At 35.9% G+C, this 18,311-nt stretch overlaps 2 protein-coding genes across 13 annotated transcripts in view; both read left to right on the top strand.

The window, feature by feature from the left end:
• The window catches only part of Rabgap1 (RAB GTPase activating protein 1), a 160,949-nt gene that overhangs the window by 90,223 nt on the left and 52,415 nt on the right, over positions 1–18,311 (top strand). The window contains exon 1 of one of the 12 annotated variants that reach the window (XM_040286268.2): positions 1,942–2,160. The exons of the other annotated variants lie outside the window; for them this stretch is intronic. Coding sequence (XP_040142202.1) covers positions 1,957–2,160 — 204 coding nt within the window. The 5' untranslated portion in view covers positions 1,942–1,956. Of the gene's footprint in view, positions 1–1,941; positions 2,161–18,311 lie in introns of those variants that run through there. 12 annotated transcript variants of the gene reach the window in all.
• Gpr21 (G protein-coupled receptor 21) lies at positions 2,024–8,407 on the top strand. Its single transcript, XM_021723515.3, has 2 exons — positions 2,024–2,160; positions 2,567–8,407. The coding sequence occupies exon 2, from the start codon at positions 2,961–2,963 to the stop codon at positions 4,005–4,007; it is 1,047 nt and encodes a 348-aa protein (XP_021579190.1). The 5' UTR covers positions 2,024–2,160; positions 2,567–2,960; the 3' UTR covers positions 4,008–8,407.

An 18,311-nucleotide genomic window follows, 5' to 3' on the forward strand; every position in this document is an offset into this window, starting at 1 on the left:
ATATTGTGTGTGGGAGACCAACCTTACACGTGACTGGGTCACACTCCCCGGCTGGGTGCTGAGGCGCTCAGTCACAGAAATGTGGTCGGTGTCTTGTGCATGGGTATGTCTTGCTATAGCCCCATGGATGAAGCTATGCTCACCTGTTCCTTTGTAATATAACCCCTTGCCCTGTTTAGGATAGAATCTTCCATGGAAGTGCCTTGTGTGTGTCCCCTTCTCTTACTGTGTCCTTGGGTATGGCCTACCCAGGTGTCAGTCATCTGCTGACAGTGGACATCATGAAGATACTCAGCCCCCTGAAACCAGACCCCTTGCCTCATTTGAGTAGCTTCTCCTCAATTAAAGGGGTCAGCACGTGCTCTCTCTCTCTTTCTGCGGACCCTTAAGGTCAGAGGAACGTCACAGCGACCCCAAAGAAAAAGGTATTTGTGTCTCCTGTGTGGTTATTTCGTGCAGCCCAGTTAGCCCAGTTTAACTGGAGTGACCCCTGAGCCTTTTAGTCGCGAGAGCAGAAACCCGGCAATTGTGTTCATCTGCAACTTAGAAGAATTTTTTTTTTTAAGTGTATTGAGCTTGATCATATTAAAATTGCTGACTTTTGCCATGCAAAAATGTCATATACCTTAACCTGATTGAGTATTTCTTGTCTAAAATGCTTGGGACCAGAAGTGTTTCCTATTTTGGAGGTTTTCGAGTTTTGGCATATTTGCGTAGTCTTTGCCAGTTGAACATCCCTAATCTGAAACTCTGAAATCCAAAATGCTCCAAAATATAAAACTTTTTGAGCATTGTATCAGTACTCAAAAATTTGAAATTTCATAGCATTTAGATTTTTAACCTTCACATTAGGGATGCCCAACCAGCAGTTAGAATTATCATATCATTACTTGAAAGATATTCCAACCTAAAAGCAGAACTGTTTTTGTATTAGGCACCTGTTGCTTATTCAGAGGGCTGTTGTTGTAGCCAAGGGTTGGTAGAGTGCTCACCTAATGTGTGTGAGGCACTAGGTTTAATTCTCAGCACTGCAGGTAGGTAGGTAGGTAGGTAGGTAAGTAGATAAAATAAAGGTCCATCAACAACTAAAAACAGTTTTTAAAAAGGTTCAAAGATATCTAGAGGAAAAGATATTAAAATTACACCATTTCCATAGCATCCAACTCCTGATTGTCATTTATGACATTACCAGAAGAACCACAGTATAACTCCAGTTTATATTGTTTTAAATAGGCAGAAACAAGATTTTTTATGTGTGTCATGATACAAACACTGATTTGCACCATGAAACTTCCTGTAATTTTCAAGCCTAGGTGGAAATAGAACATTTACTAATTCATTTTTTGTATATTTGTGTACTGCTTCTCAGTAAACTAGAAGCAAGAAATGGTATCTCAGAACTAAAGGATAGTGTTGAATATGGGAACAGTGTAAATTTTCTTCTGTGTGTGTGTGTGTGTGTGTGTGCTTTTTGTAATATCAGATTGGGGAAATTTTTCTTTATTTTTATCTTGAAAAACTGATTTTAAAGTTTCTTAAAACTGGTGAATATCCAGTGAATCATGAGAGAGAAAATGCTGAATGTTTAACTGTTCAGCTAGAACTTGTCATGCAGCTGAATTATGATTTCTCACTTGCCGTATACAGTTAAGATACTTCTTTAATATTCTTTGTTCCTTGGAAAAATGCTAAAAGAAAATAGGAATTTCCCATTATTGCCTTTGTGGAAATGTATTCATATCTAATTCCTGACTCACTGCCCTGGCTACTACCCGTTTTCCTTGCTACAGATTTTCCTTGCTTTTCTGCTTAAGAGAGGGATTCCAGACAGACGAGGAAACAGCTTTTAAATGCTGCACTGCGGGTGTACTAAGCCATTCCCTCACTGTGCAGTCTGGAAATCCAGGAGCACCTCTCTGGCAATGCATTCTAATGAGTTGCTAAAGATGCCAGAGCATGTGCATGCATTTTCTTTCCCCTCCCCCTTTCTTCCTTTTTCCAAGCCCCCTCTTCTCCCTGTTTCCCCTCCTTCTCCTTTATCCCCTCCCTCTGTGTCTCAGTTCTGCAGTACACAGGAGGGAAGCACACTCCTGCATTGCAAGGCTTTCTCTTAAGGATGTATTGTGGCTTTTGTTTGGATTGCAGCGTGCAGACTTACAGGTAACACTGAAATTGGGTTAAACAGTTATATTCTATTAAATTGTTTTCAGATGTAAAATATTACATTGGATTTCATGGAAAAAATAAGTTAATCTTGGCTAATTTTACTAGTGAATGTAATGAAATGTTTTCAGAATTACCATAAGCAGATTCTATAAACAACTCAAATGAAAGAAAATGGGGGTAGATCGATCTGTGATTGCTTTTGTTTTATGTTGATCTTGAAAGCTTGGTGTGGTGTTGCTTCTCTTTAGAGTGTTAACTGTGGGGTGTTATCGATTGTAGCCATGATAGTGATATCAGAAGGGGTGGAGTGGGAAGGGTGACAGCAGCCTGGGCTAGCTAGGTTCTTCGATTTAGGGCACTGGATGCAAATGTAAATTGCTTTCTCCTTTTCTTCTATCAGCTGTTCAGAGGAGACTCATTACAACTCCTGCTGAAGCTCCTAATCTTCCTCCCTTCTTCTAGTCCTTTTCTCTACCCTAACTTGGCCTGAAGACATTGTCCCCAAAATTTACCTTTCTCCCTTGGTGCTATATGTATGGTGAACTTGGCACTATGGCCTCGTCTGGGACTGGCCAGACGACGGTTCTTGGCTCTCCTTATTCCAAGAAGGATTTAAAGGGAAATTGCACTGCAGGCAATGCATCAGAGCAGCAGCATCGGGAGCTTGGGGACTGAGGCTCTTCTGGCATTATTATACACATGCACAGCTGACCGCAATGACAGCAGCTGCTCCTTTGAACTGTTGGCAGCAGCCAAGCGGCAGCATGAAGTGAGAGATCACTCCTGAGCTCAAGATGAACTCCACCTTGGATGGTAATCAGAGCAGCCACCCTTTTTGTCTCTTGGCATTTGACTACTTGGAAACTGTCAGTTTTTGCCTTTTGGAAGTGCTGATTATTGTTTTTCTAACAGTATTGATTATTTCTGGCAACATCATTGTGATTTTTGTATTTCACTGTGCACCTTTGTTGAACCATCACACTACAAGTTATTTTATCCAGACAATGGCATATGCTGACCTCCTGGTGGGGGTAAGCTGCTTGGTCCCTTCTTTATCACTCCTTCACTATTCCCTACCATTAGAGGAGTCCTTGACTTGCCAGATATTTGGCTTTGCAGTATCAGTTCTGAAGAGTGTCTCTATGGCTTCTCTGGCCTGTATCAGCATTGATAGATACATTGCCATCACTAAGCCTTTAACGTATAATACCCTGGTTACACCCTGGAGACTACGCCTGTGTATTTTCCTGATTTGGCTATACTCCACCCTCATCTTCCTGCCTTCCTTTTTCCACTGGGGCAAACCTGGATATCATGGAGATGTCTTTCAGTGGTGTGCGGAGTCCTGGCACACAGACCCATACTTCACCTTGTTCATCGTGATAATGTTATATGCCCCAGCAGCCCTCATTGTCTGCTTCACATATTTCAACATCTTCCGCATCTGCCAACAGCATACAAAGGAAATCAGCGAAAGGCAAGCCCGCTTCAGCAGCCAGAGTGGGGAGAATGGGGAAGAACAGGCCTGTCCCGATAAGCGTTATGCCATGGTCCTGTTCCGCATCACTAGTGTATTTTATGTCCTCTGGTTGCCCTATATTATCTACTTCTTGTTGGAGAGTTCCACTGGCCACAGCAACCGCTTCGTATCCTTCTTGACCACCTGGCTTGCTATTAGTAACAGTTTCTGCAATTGTGTCATTTATAGTCTCTCCAACAGTGTCTTCCAAAGAGGACTTAAACGCCTATCAGGGGCTGTGTGTACTTGTGCAAGTCAGACCACTGACAAGGACCCTTATACAGTTAGGAGCAAAGGCCCCCTTAATGGATGTCATGTCTGAAATGGCTCAATCACTAGTTCACTAGGAAATCGGGGACAGAATAATTTGACTAAGCAATAGCACACAAGTGATCTATCCAAATATCTTTTTTTTAAGTTTGCATGAAATTTTTTCCTAAATGTGATTTTGAATCAGAAGAATCAGGATCATGAGGATAAATTTCTCTTGTTCCAGTTTTTGAAATGTCATGGAAATGACTACATTTCTCAGATTTAAAGGAATAAAGCCATACCTAACACCTCTCTCCAGCTGGCGTGACTGAACCTGGGTGTGAAAAAGCGTCAGCATTTTAAGTCATCATTCTCTTGTCACTTTTCTAGATTCTTTCCAGCATTTGGACTTCCTGTGCAATTGATATCTTTCAACAGGGAATATTAAAACATACTGATAAATTAACATGGATTTAATTTTTTTTTAAACACTGCAAGTTTCAACACTGTCATTTAGACAGCCAAATGTTTTGCATTATATTCTCTTGAGAGAACTCTTAATGGGGTGAATAATGTGAACAATTAAACATTACTTTTAAAATTTTGCAATGACCCACAGAAGTAAAAGTGCAACCAACTCATAGTTTATGAAAAACTGAGCTACTTTTTTGTGCTATACTTCACAGAGATTTTGATACATGTGCATTTAAGTAATTGATGCAATATTTTGCCCAGGTGTTTGTGTATATTGAGAATATTTGAATTGAGTTAGATTTCTCTTTCTTGACAAAATGTATTTCAGTGAGCTAAAATTAATTGCAAGCAGTTGATAACGGTGAAAATATATAAAAATGTGACTTTAGTGTTTTTTGTTCTTTTTTATCCAAACACTTTTGAAATATTAGAACAGCAAGCAGAAGAGTGCCATAGGTAATCAAGTCAAAATATATTATTGGCTGCAGGTAGGGCTCAGTGGTAGAGTAACATGGTCAGTATATGCAAAGCCCTGAGTTCAGTATCCTGCCTAGGGAGCGGGGTAAATATGTATGTGTACACGCACTGTAATATACTCATTTTTTAAAATGGAGTTAATTGACATGTTTTCTTCATGGTTAAATAGAATCAACTAATACAGTAAAAACTAATTTTGGATAGCATTCTTTCAGTGTTAAAGAATCCACGTTGAGTGAAGGAAGGGGAGATTCTGGTTAATCTGAATCTCTTATTGCTTTTTTTTTTACTGGAGAAAAAATCTTTTGGCATACAGTTTTTTCTTTAAGTCTTTTTTTTCATTTTTGTTTTTCCAACACACTGGCAAAATCTATAGGATTTTATTATCATTTTCTAGAATTATCAGAATGGTATGTGTTTGTGTAAAGTATCATGTTTTGTTCTTAAAAATGATTATCTTTAAAGCAAGAAGTTTACTTTTCTAAAAGAAGAGAAGGATTTCTGGCAGCTCTAGGCATAAAATATTTCCTCCACTTTTCTGCCTGTTTTAGTTTTTAGAAATCTTCAGACGACTTATTTGATCTCTGCCTTTGGCTAAATGCTGGTATCTTAATGCAGCAGTGGTGTTCAGGGAGATGGAAGATAGAAGAAACCCAAGGGACGTGGTCTAAAGTGGATTTCTGAATCCAAGAAAGGACATGGATATTTATAAAGCAGGCAGATATGTTTTAGTTTTCCATCCTGATGTTAGAAATCTCTTGCCCTTTTAAAATAAAAACCAACATTTGTTTGATTTTAGGTTCATTTAAAATCAGTTTGATTTTAACCTCAAATGTCTTCTCTTTAAACTTTTTAATTTTAAGTGACTATTATATAAACATTCAAGCATCAGATTTTCAGTTCTTCTCAAAAGCTTACTGGCTCTTTATATTTAGTGTTAGCAGATTCGATTCTAAGCTGTTTCAGAATTTAGAACTCATACTGAAATTGCAAGTTAGGTTAGAAATGAGTTTGTTGAATTGCTGTTTCAAGTGGAAAACCTTTACTGCTGGATTCTGAAAAATAGTTTTTATCATACATATTTCATATTTGTTAAAATGGTACAGATGTAAAAAAAATTACCTTTTTTCATATCTGCTAGAGAGTGTAACCTATTCAGATTTGCAGTTTGCTTATGAATTTTTTGTTCAGTAAATATGGGAATCTTAAAGACTTATATAGAAAATTGATGTTAAATCAATGGATTTTACTTTCTTAAGATCAAAGGAGCTGGGCCTTTTTAATTTTTTGCTCTGATAGAGGTTCACTTTGTAAAAAGAAAATACCTATTTAAATTTTTTGGTAATGGCTAACCAATGTAGTTTTGTTTGTTTGCTTGTTTTGGTACTGGGGGCTGAACCAAGGGGTGGTTAACCACTGAGCCACATATCTAGCCCTTTATATATTTTATTTAGAGAGAGGGTCTCACTAAGTTGCTTAAGGCTTCTCTAAGTTGTTGAGACTGGCTTTGAACCTGCTATCTTCCTGCCTCAGCCTCCGAGTTGCAGGGATTACAGGCATGTGCCAGTAGGCCTGGCCAATCTGTTTTTTGTTTTGTTTTTTTTAATGATTGCAAAGACAGTTCTTTTAATAAGATCTTTTTAAAGTAGATATTTTCATTGTTTTCCTAGTTCCAAATTTGGATTTTATTAGACAGTGTTTTTAAGCATTAGAATATCTGTTAATATCTGAGTCCAACAAAAGTGGAAACAAAGTAGATCAGTAATTTTTAAGAAAAATAAAAAGTGTCCTCCCCCACCTGATGCTTTTTTAATAGCAGTTTTCTTTCCAGTTTATCTTGTCTTCAGGGAAACCTAAGATTTCTTCCAGGTATCAGCTCTTTTATTCTCACATTCATTTTCTGTACTGCCATTTGTTCATTTTGGTTTTTGTTTTGTTTATGTGCATGTATTGGGTGAGGGGGGACAATAGGTTCATAGTTCCAGTCTTCAGTGGTGCGATTACTTTCTGCATGATACATTGGGAGTTTATCAGTGCAGCATTTAATAACATTTAGTTTAAATACCAAACCAACTAGTTCAGAATGAGAAAACAGTATATTTTTAGACTCAAATACTTTGAATAGCTCATTTAACTTAATATGGTATAAGACTAGTATCAGAGGACTTATTTAGAGATTATATCAGAGGAATACTGTTAGAGATTGTATTGGAAATTATTTCATAGTAAATTTTAAAATAAGATTATACTGTTTTATTTGTAAATGAGTTATATGTTTTAATGCAGTAATTTCAGTGAAGATATGTTTTTTCCTTATAGACATAAAAAGCAATTATAAGTGAACTAGTGTTCCACTTTAGTAAGAATATTATCTTATACCAGAATGGATAATTGAATTTTTAAATTTATTCTTGTATTTTTTATAGTGGGGTTAATTTTTATTTATTTATTTATTTTTTGAGTTGTAGATGGACACAATACCTTTATTTTATTTATTTTTATGTGGTGCTGAGGATCGAACCCAGTCCCTCGCGCATGCCAGGCTAGCGCTCTACTGCTGAGACACAGTCCCAGCCCAATAGTGGGGTTCATTTTGACATAATCATAAATGCATGTAACATGGCTTGCGCATTCTCATTCAGTCCACAGAACCTCCTTTTCCCTCTCCTCCCTCCCCCTTGATTCCCTTCCTCTACTCTACTGGTCTTCCATTTATTTATTATTTTTTACATTGGTCCATTATAGTTAATACATAAAAATGGAATTCATTATGATGTACTCATAGATGCAATATAGGATAAGTTAATCGATTTTGTTCTGCATTTGCTCCCTTTACTCATTCCTCCTCCCTTCCCCTGGATCTACTCCACTGTTCTACTTTTTGTTTTCCTGATATCCTGCTCTCTCTCCACCTTTTTTTCCTTTAATTTCTTTCTAGCTTCCATGACTATTTGAATTTTTCATGATCCTGTTGACTCTTACCCAGAATTCTATCTGGGTAAGAGTTTTGGAAAAGGTTTACTTTAAGCCTTATTGCTTGATAAATTCGTTTTTTAAGTCTTTTATAATGACTTTTCATTTGTACTTGAATAATGTATCTCATTATTTCAAAAATTGGGAAAACTTGAATTTTCATACCACAAATGCATTGTCTATCTCTTTGAAATTGAAAATTCAAGTGACACAGGCTTCCAGATGGTAGAATGATTTTGGAAACAGTTTACTCAGCTTTTTAGGTTTATTTGAAAATTTTACACAGTGACTTTGTAGAAAATATCTTAATTTCATTGACTTTGTGTTTCTGTATCATAACAGATTTGTGAAATAAATTATTGACAAACCAGAATTTATTGTTATATGAACAGATTTTGGAAGGCTTAAGGATGGGAGAAGTGTGGTACTGTGATCTTTTTAAAAAGTGTTCATAAGTCATTTTGTGATTTTATTTTTGCATAATTTGTCTATTTCAGGTTGAGGAAAACTAAATATTTATTAAATGCATATTGTAATTATTTTCCAGATCCTAGAAATACTGTAGATTCTTCTTATGGCTATAAATGAGTCATTTGACCTTTCATAGTTTGAGTGACAAGGGGCATCATGATAGGATTAAAAAGTTTAATTTGAAAATCTATGTTTGTCTTACTGTTTAGTTCATTAAACTTAGTAAGAAAGCACTTAATTTCTTCCTGAAAAGAAACTAATGGTCTTTTAATACCTTATAGGATTATTTACTTAGAAGATTAAATTCAGATAATGAATATAAAAGTACTTTGAAAATTGTAAAGTGATTTGCAGATAAAACTGATTACTGCTATTTGTATCTGCCATGCTTTTACAAGTAAGGACATAATAGCTATATGTCATGATGACCTTTTCCACATTAAAATCTTTGAAGCTCATTGGTAAATCATACTCCGTGCTATTTAGCAATTTCCAGACCTGAAAAAAGAAACAAAAATAAAATTCTCATCTTTTAAAAATGATAGTAGCCTTAAATTCAACAAATTGTTACTAGACTCCTCATCCAGAGACCTGACGGCAAACCGGGGTTCCAACAAACCAGGTTCAGTCACTATAAACACCAAACAGAAAAGGTAATGATGAAAAGCAGGAAAACAAATGTGAATCAGTAAGGCTCTATGGGGAAGGCAAGTGAGATCTAGCATCTCAGCCCTGACTTCTAGGCGCTGATAAGGGCTTTAGGTTCAAATCGAAGAAGAATTGGGACAGGGCAGATTAATGCATAATTAAGCAGTCTTGGTCAGATGGTGGTCTGGTTATCATTCTCTCAGTTCTGGTTCTGTGAGTGGCTCCGGAGAAGTTCTTTGTCACTTGAGGGGAGCAATTTCCAACTGTTGCTCAGGATGTTTACTTCTCAGACCTGTGTTCCTGGAAGAAGGCAGTGACTTGAGACTTTTAGGCACCATTCCAAGAGTCTGATGCAGCAAAAGCTGACAGTCAGATGTTCTTTCAAGTCTTGTGTTGGTCTTGACGGGTTAGGTAAATTTGGAGCTAATAAACCTTGTATTACCGATTTTTAAATGAACATTCCTTAGATGATTAGCATGTCTATGTGCAGAGCTGAGCAAGAATCTGAAGACAAATACAAAATGAAGACATAGATGCCAAGCTTAATCCTGCTTTGGTCACTAGCAGGCCTAAGTAAAGAGTCAGTGCTTTTAGCAAAAGTGGTATCTCTAAGTTACTCTTAAACACTACTATGCAAGAGCAGTGGCTTTTAGGGAAAGTTTAAGAAGCAGTCCAGAAGTACTTATCCAGTAAACTCTGCTGTGTGCCAGGCAGTATGGCTAGCCTCAGAGAGGGATGTAAAGAAGTGCCATTGTTTTCTTGTAGAACTTTATACTCTCCAGATGTTTTATGTGGAAAAATTCTATGATTATCTGTCTCCCAAGAAGCCTCACAGAGTGACTTTATCTGGTGGAATTCATCAAAGCCTCCTGTTGGGACACAAAGTAGGTCCTGATTCTTAGGGTGAGTTCACATGGTGCTGACATGTAAAATCATTATGTCACTTTATTATTTCAAAATTAGAAATAAATGCTAGCAATAGGGAGCATTCTTTCCATGATGGTGGATCTTTTTGGGAAGCCAAACCATATGCAGATGAGGAGAAAATCTCAGAACGTGATTCTGTAATGTGTTACTGGTATCAGACTAAGGTCAAAGACCAGTCTCTACATTTAGGAAAACCTTATCATTTGGATCATGTTAAAAGTTGAAATCATCTTTGCTTCCAGTAATGATCAACCTGCTTTCTAATTGACATACTATTTTTTAAATTCAGTTACTTCTTTTGTCACATTTTATTCAAATTCCTTGGAACTCTGAGTAGTCTTGCTAACCTGCAACTCATTCTTTTCTCTTTAACTCGTTATGCCCTATCATCTTATATAGAACTTGTGACTTAATGGATTAAGATTATTTTATATCACAGGTCTTATCTTTTACCATAAAACATACTCATTTTATGTTTGATAATTATTCAAAAGGCAGACTTATTAATCTCTTTATGTTTAGGAGAACAGCTCATTTTGGTTTTCATGTAGTGCCTACTTAGAAAATTAAGATATATGAAAATGTCCACAAAAATTAGGTAAGTCAGATAATTAGGGTTGAGACATTAAATATATAGAATGTCAGATCGTGTCTAGCAAAGGGAGGATGTAGGAGCAGTTAAATGGAAAGGACCTTAGAATAATCATTTAGTTTCATTCTGTCATTGTGTAGACAGGAAACCAGCCCAGTGGGCACACATCTGTTTATGATAAAACTCAGACTTCTGCTTCTAATTCATTGCCTTTTTCTAGTATACCATGTTACTTTTGCAGAGGAGTTGGAATTTGGCTTCACTCAGCTATGCCCTGGGATATGCACAAGTATGTGTATGTGTATGTGTATAGTTCTAGGCATAGGTAGCATAGACAACAAAATAAATGTTTCCTGAGACTCATTATTGTTTCAGGAGATTTTCATAAACCTTATCAAATTAAATCTACCAACACTGTATAAGCTAGTGACTATTAGTGGTCCCATTGAATCTCAGGAAACTGAGATTCAGAGTCACATAGCTTGTAAGCAAAAGATATGGAATTTTAACCCAGGTCTTTCTGATTCTAAAGCCTAAATTCTTACCTCAGTAATTCTCACAGGAACCTCCTAAGTAGTTATTTTTAATTTTCCTGATTTATGTGTGAGGAAACAGGCTTAGAGAGGGTAAGATGCTTCCAAGGTTACACAAATAGTAAGGGAGTGTTAAGATTCAAATCCAATTCTTTGACTCTAAGGTCTGTGTATTTTAGCAATGGATAAGCCAACTCATGAGCTTGAAATATAAACTTCCTGCTAAAATATGGCAGATTGAATATGCATATTTATTTCTGTTAACTCCACCATAAGAATAGAACACCAAAGGTATAATGCATATGGCAGATGACTAATGCCAGTAAAATTTTGAAATATAGAAACCCAGTGGACAAGTGGTAACTGACTCCACATAATCAAGAAAGCTGAATCCTGAAGTCAAGACATGGGAAAGGGCCAAAAAAAAAAAAAAAAAACGAAGAAGAAGAAGTAAAAAAGCATGCTTATTTGTCCATGGAACCCAGTAACTAATTTGGAATTAGATTCTTAGGATGCCCCTTCAGGCATAGGATAGTATGAAGCTGAAGACAGAATTGATAGAATTTTATATAAGGAACGTTTAGACACCATTACCCCTACACCTGTGCCCCACCTACCCTGATTCTCATCCTAAGCTGGCCCAAATAAGTAACTGATTTTTACCATCCCAGCAAAAGACAGGAGAAATTGAACCAGACACTCCAGATGCCAGTCATAGCTGAAGATAGCACAAAGATATCTTGTTGAAAACCTCATTAAGATAAAAATTTTTATGAGAAGCCAGGCGCAATGGTGCACACCTATAATCTCAGTGATTTGAAGGACTGATTTAGGAGAAAATTTGAAGTCAGCTTCAAATTAGAGAAACCCCATCTCAAAATAAAAAGGATAGGGGATGTAACTCAGTGGTAAAATGTCCCTGAGTTCAATCCCCACCCCCACTCCCATCCCCAATGGTTAAGTTTATGTGTGAAATAGTTACTTCCTGTCCAACTACACTCTCACACTTAAAGAAAAAAGGCAAATGAATTTTAGCAAAAGAAAAAAGAAACCAGGGAGGAAACCTGGGCTAGAACATAACATACTGCTGAAGTAGGAAATGAAGGCACACTAGCACTAACCACCTATGGCTCTTTGTAGAGAAGTTTCCTATTCATCATTTCATTTCATCCTTCCAGAAAGATAGACAAAGTCAATATTTTTGCCCTTTTGTAATCTCATCAACATTTTTCAGTCTCAAAGAACTTTTTGGTAAGAATCTACTATATCATCTGCCTCGTGTGAATCTTCTCAAATTTTTTTAAAGGTGTGTATGTTTTGCCAGGAATCGTGTGTTAGGCAAGTGCTCTATTACTGAGCTATGTCCCCAGCCCCTTAGTTTTAATTTTACCAAGGAAGACAGCAAATACATATTTTTTCTCCCTCCCTCCCCGTCTCTCTCATTCTGTACCCATCCCCCTTCTCTCTGTTTCCTGGTACTGGAGATTAAAACCAGGTGTACTTTACTACTGAGCTACACTCTTAGCCCTTTTTAAATTTTTTAATTTTGAGACAAAAATCTCACTTGGTTGCTAAGGGTTGCCTTTTCAGTGCTCTTACCTCAACCTCCCAAATTGCTGGGATTGCAGGCATGTGCCTCTGTCCTCAGCTGTATTCTTCTTTCATATCATGAGAAGGAATGCATGAAAACACATATATTACATATATGTGTGAATGTAATACATTCATATGTATGCATATGAGTATATGTGTTTACCATGCTGGTGCTTAAGTATATCTAATACAAAACCCAGCATTATGAGATCATGAGAGGAATGCGTAGTACTGTCTGAAGTTCATAGATAAGGAGGTACATGTTAGATGGATTTCCTTCCAAGACAGTGTATAAGATGGGCGAGGCTATGAGTAGAGTAGGGTTTGTTTCTTTTGTTCCTTTCCTCAGCCTTCCCATTCTTTGCATGAGATTGACATGGACTGTCCAACTGGACAGGATTAAAGGAACCCAAAGGATCAATAGAGAAAGAACATAATAAAGTGATCTACAACTTATTAAATGATGGGACATGAAAAAAAAACCTTTACAAAGCAAGAAACATAGCTTTAGGTTGAATAATCATGATTATAGTCATTTAAGGTCTTCTTACAAAGAGATTATGTTGGCTTTGCCTCAAATGTGAAAATAATGGTCTTTCCAAAATAAAACTTCAAATTTTGTGTCTGCAGTTTTTAACAAACAGTGAATTGAATTGAGTTGGTAAGACACTATTTTGGGGAGAAAGCATTTAGACAACATGATGTATTTCTGAAATTTTTCCAGAAAAAGTAAGGAAATCCCCATTGCTAAAGCCATTTATGTATAGCTAGGAACCCTCTTCCCCACAAGAGAAAAGAAAGAAGGCCATTTGTGACCTCTGGGGAACAAAATCTGACCCAAGCCTTTTTCATTTTTAAAGGTTTCCCTTCTTCATGTCATGATATTTGTAGGAATTGAAACCATTCCACTAAATGTTAACATCATTTTATTGAGGATGTGTGTTGTGGCCTGTAGAGCACTGGAAACAAAACCAAATTTAGACCCTGCTTCTGATAATTAATTAGATAATCTGTCTGAACTTCAGAATGATCCTCATCTTTGAATGAAGGTGACACTATCATGCTAGTCTCTTCAAGATGAGGTGCATGTTACATTAATAAATTAATCTTGAAATTGTTCATGTGGTTACTGCATATTCTTATATCATCATTTCTCTTATTTCTGTCCCTCCGAAAGGGGAAGATAGTGAAAAGAAGCATGGACTTTTAGAATTTGAGTGCTTGATTTTCTATTCTATAAAATAGGATAACAACATTTCATTAAAATTATTGTGAAAAGTAGATACTGTCACATCTTAAGTATGTAGGACTGTGCTTGGTGGCATGGTCAAAACTCAGTAAAAGATTGCTCCTAGTATTTTTTTTTTTTTTTTTTTTTTTTTTTTTGCCCAGAGTTCAGTATGTCCTAGTGACTTTCGGAACTGCAAAAATTGCCACAGACCCCCAGAAGAAAGCCCCATTGTGAAAGTTGAGCAGCCTGGTGTGCTTCCTTATCTCAGGGATTATAAATCCCTCAAGTTTGTCCTGTGTTGATGATTTGCTCCAGTTCATACTGATGTTTTATGTTTTTTGTCCTGCTTTCAGAAAATGCTTTCCAAAAAGGTGCTGCTATACAATTCGTGGACATTAAGATTCATATACAATATTTAGTTGTACTTCATCAAAAAACATTGGAGTTTACAGTGAGACCTTTAATATTTCAGAGATAGAAAGGAAATTTGAGGCCAAAGTGCTAAAAAGGTATTGATTTAATGTAATTGATCTCAGGAGGAAATTAAAGTTTTGGTTTTTAAGCTTCAAAGGTTTCATGAAAGGGAGCTTTTTGTTTGTTTGTTTTGTAGGACTGGGGACTGAATCAAGAACCTTGTACATGCTGGGCATGAATTCTACCACTGAGTAACATCCCCATCATAAGAGGGGCCATTTATATACTTAAGGAATAAAGACACTGCGTTATGTAGTGATTTAAAGTGTATGCTTGAGATGGGAACAGATCTGGATTTGAATCTTAGCCCTGCCACTTAATAGCTGTGAGACTTGGGGTAAAGTACACAATTGCTGTTAGTTTCAGTTGTCTTAACTAATAACACTAATATCATTCAAGTATTGTGAGCATTAATTGAGCTAATGCATGTAAAACTCAACATGGTACATCGTACACAGTAAGCATTTGATACATGTTAGCTGGTGCAGCTGTCTTCCTTGTGAATAGGGTAAAGGAGTAGAGGATTCAAATTGAGGTCATAGTGAAGAATAAAGTCAGAAACAAACTGATCAAAGCCTGAAATAAGTGACTAACAGATTTGGATCTAATTAGGAATTAGAGGAAACTTATGATTTTTGCATAGGTAATGGGACAGTGCTAAAAGATCCCTGGCCATACCCAGAGTAGTGACAAAGTTAGTTGCACAGCTGGGATTGGAATCCAGGATTAGATCTCCCTTAGATTCGGTAATACCACACAAATAAGTCAAAAAAGTTGTTCAACATTTGTCTGGCTCTTAGAAACAGGCGTTTCCAGCAGATTTAGAAAGAAGGGAAACAAATGTTAGGTTTGGAGTTCAGTAAAATAAAAATAGTCTTTCCATTGGTGCTGTCCATCAAAAAAAAATAAAATTTGACACTGTGTTCATTTTTTAGCTAAAAAGTTCTCTTGATTACTGGTAACAACCTCAGAAATGTTTGTTAGAGGAAATAAATTAAATTGATGGTCTAGAATGTCTTCATTGATGTGTATAATGTGTGTACTGCTAGTGAGATTGAAGAGCAGAGATTTTGCTTAAGTGAAATTGAAGATCACAGTTTATTTAGTAACATTTAAAGTTTTTGTTTTCCAAGAATTTTAAGTAGAAGAATATAAGAACTTAATCCTAGGAGGGCCCGTTAATACATAGATCCTAGTTCTTTGAATGATTTCCTGTGTGATAAGTTTTAAGTTTTTAGATTGATAGAAAAAGATCTAGTTTGCTTAATAATTTATATATTAATGATAAAATAATATAGATTTAAGTATTTGTTTCTCAAGATTAATTCTTCATTAGAAAAGTTAAAATCTTAAACTGATTTTTTTTATTCCTTTGGGCTCCAGAAAATATAATTTTTACCTGAAAGCTATATAAAAACATATAACTAAAATAAACATTGATTTTCAGAATATATACCTTTCATCTGGAATAGTATATGAATACAAACCTTGTACAGAATTATGAATGCAATTCTGCAATTTGCTGATAGAAATATTTTGGAACCACTATCTTTAAAACATACATTCCTATTTAATTTTTTAAATTCATTTTATTATTTTTTTAAATACATGACAACAGTGGAATGCATTACAATCCTTATTACACGTATAGAGCACAATTTTTCGTATCTCTCTATATAAAGTATGTTCACATAAATAATGTCATTTAATTTTTAAAAATATTTTAAGAGCAGGAAACTTCCATAGAGTTGTAATTTTGTTTTAATAAGTCTAGCTATTTTTAAGGGGCTGTTTATTTTTGCTTCTCAATAGGCACACTTAATCTGACTTTAAACTTATTAATTTCAGAAGAAACTGACTTTTTGAAACAAAACAGAAAACATAAACATTTTTAGAATCATGATTAATTAGGTTGTGTGGAAATATAGCTTAAAGAATGTGATACTTAATCCTGTGTGTGTGGGTAGTATGTATAATGAGTACTGTATATTAGTTGTGGGTGATTTTAAGGATATTTTTATTCATGATACATGATGCTTTATACAGCCCTCAAACAAATAAGTCAAATAATACAATCAGTGTTAAACTGTATTAATAAGCAGTTTACTCAGTATCATAAATAATAAAGTTGAATGAAGTAGTTTAAATTATCAGAATCATTAGTTTGGAATATGATTTTGTACATAGAAATTCTGTTCCTTCTGATTTGGCTGACTCATAAATTCCACCCCCCATCCTTCCACCCCAGCCCCCATCACCATCACCTTTTTTACTCAGTGGCACCGTGTGTGTTCACTTCTGTCATTGAACACACATGACAATCTTGAGTATTTCCTGCCTGTTGGGCCTCCCTATGATGGGTTGCTGTGAAGGACAATCAGTAATAGTCACTTAGGAAAAGTTAGGCCTTGCAGTTAGTCTTGTCTATACATGATTTGGAATAGTTCTGTGAAACATTGAATAATTTTCCTGTGGGAAACTTGAGCCCTAAAAGGAAATGAACGTAGCTAAAGGGCTGCATATCACTTGGGATTTGGACTTATTTTTAGAAGGGCACTATACTGCCATATTTGGACTAAAACAATGTAATAGAAGTACATTATTTTATTAAATAGCCATCTTTTCTGAAGAAGTCAGTTACTTTTCTATTACATTGTATGCCATAGAGTCAACATAATACTTAAGTAACCATTCAGCTAATATAGTTTTAAATTATAAAATTTAGAGAAGCTGTTTTGCAAATGTTTCTAGAACAGGCTTATCAAGTCTGGCTTCTGCGGTAAAGGTTCTGTGACAGTTCATTAATGACAATACATGGTTGCCTTTTGTTTTGCATGTTTGGGATAAATTGTTTACTGGGGGAAGTAAAGAAAGGGTAGATATGTTTGGAGTTGCAAAATTATTTGATAGTCTTTTAATTAATTTTTTAAATTTATATATGACAGCAGAATGCATTACAATTCTTATTACACATATAGAGCACAATTTTTCATATCTGTGGTTGTATACAAAGTATATTCACACCAATTCGTGTCTTCATACGTGTACTTTGGATAATGATATCCATCACATTCCACTATCCTTGCTAATCCCCTGCCCACTCCCTTTCGCTCCCACCCCTCCACTCCATCTAAGATTCATCTATTTCTCCCATGCTCCCCCTCCCTATCCAACTATGAGTCAGCTTCCTTATATCGGAGAAAACATTCGGCATTTGTTTTTTGGGGGGCGAGATTGGCTAACTTCTCTTAGCATTATCTTCTCTAATTCCATCCATTTGCCTGCAAATGCCATGATTTTATTCTCTTTTTATTGCTGAGTAATATTCCATTGTGTATATATGCCACATTGTTTTAATCCATTCATCTATTGAAGGGCATCTGGATTAGTTCCACAGTTTAGGTGTTGTGATGTAGCTGTGTCCCTTATAGTATGCTGTTTTTCAGTCCTTTGGGTATAGACCGAGGAGAGGGATAGCTGGTTCAAAAGGTGGTTCCATTTCCAATTTTCCAAGAAATCTCCATACTGCTTTCCACATCGGCTGCACCAATTTGCAGTCCCACCAGCATTATATGAGTGTACCTTCCCCACACCCGCATCCTCACCCACTTATTGTTGTTTGTATTTTTAATAGTGCCATTCTAACTGGAATGAGATGAAATCTTTTTGCTAGCAATGTCTTGATATAGAAGAACTTCCTAAATCACAGTAATAATGTGGAAACCCAAGTGGATTTTACCTCTGACAAATGATCTACCAAAAAAAGAAAAAAAGGTTAATTAGCAAAAATATTTCATATTGAGCTCTACAGTGTGTTTGGATTAGTATGATTTATAAGCTAAAAAGACAAAAACATTTCTTATTGTATTATTTATAAGTGTCAGGTGGTTTTTTGCTACTGGGTTTATCTTCTATAAAATTTCACATGATTATAATGAAGTATAATGTTGATAATATATAATAGATTTCAGAATTACTTAC

Source organism: Ictidomys tridecemlineatus, chromosome 4 (assembly GCF_052094955.1).
Source record: "Ictidomys tridecemlineatus isolate mIctTri1 chromosome 4, mIctTri1.hap1, whole genome shotgun sequence".
Lineage (NCBI taxonomy): Eukaryota > Metazoa > Chordata > Mammalia > Rodentia > Sciuridae > Ictidomys > Ictidomys tridecemlineatus.

What these genes read in the sequence shown, in the direction of transcription:
- Gpr21 (XM_021723515.3), top strand. Translation starts at nt 2,961, where the DNA reads ATGAACTCCACCTTGGATGGTAATCAGAGCAGCCACCCTTTTTGTCTC.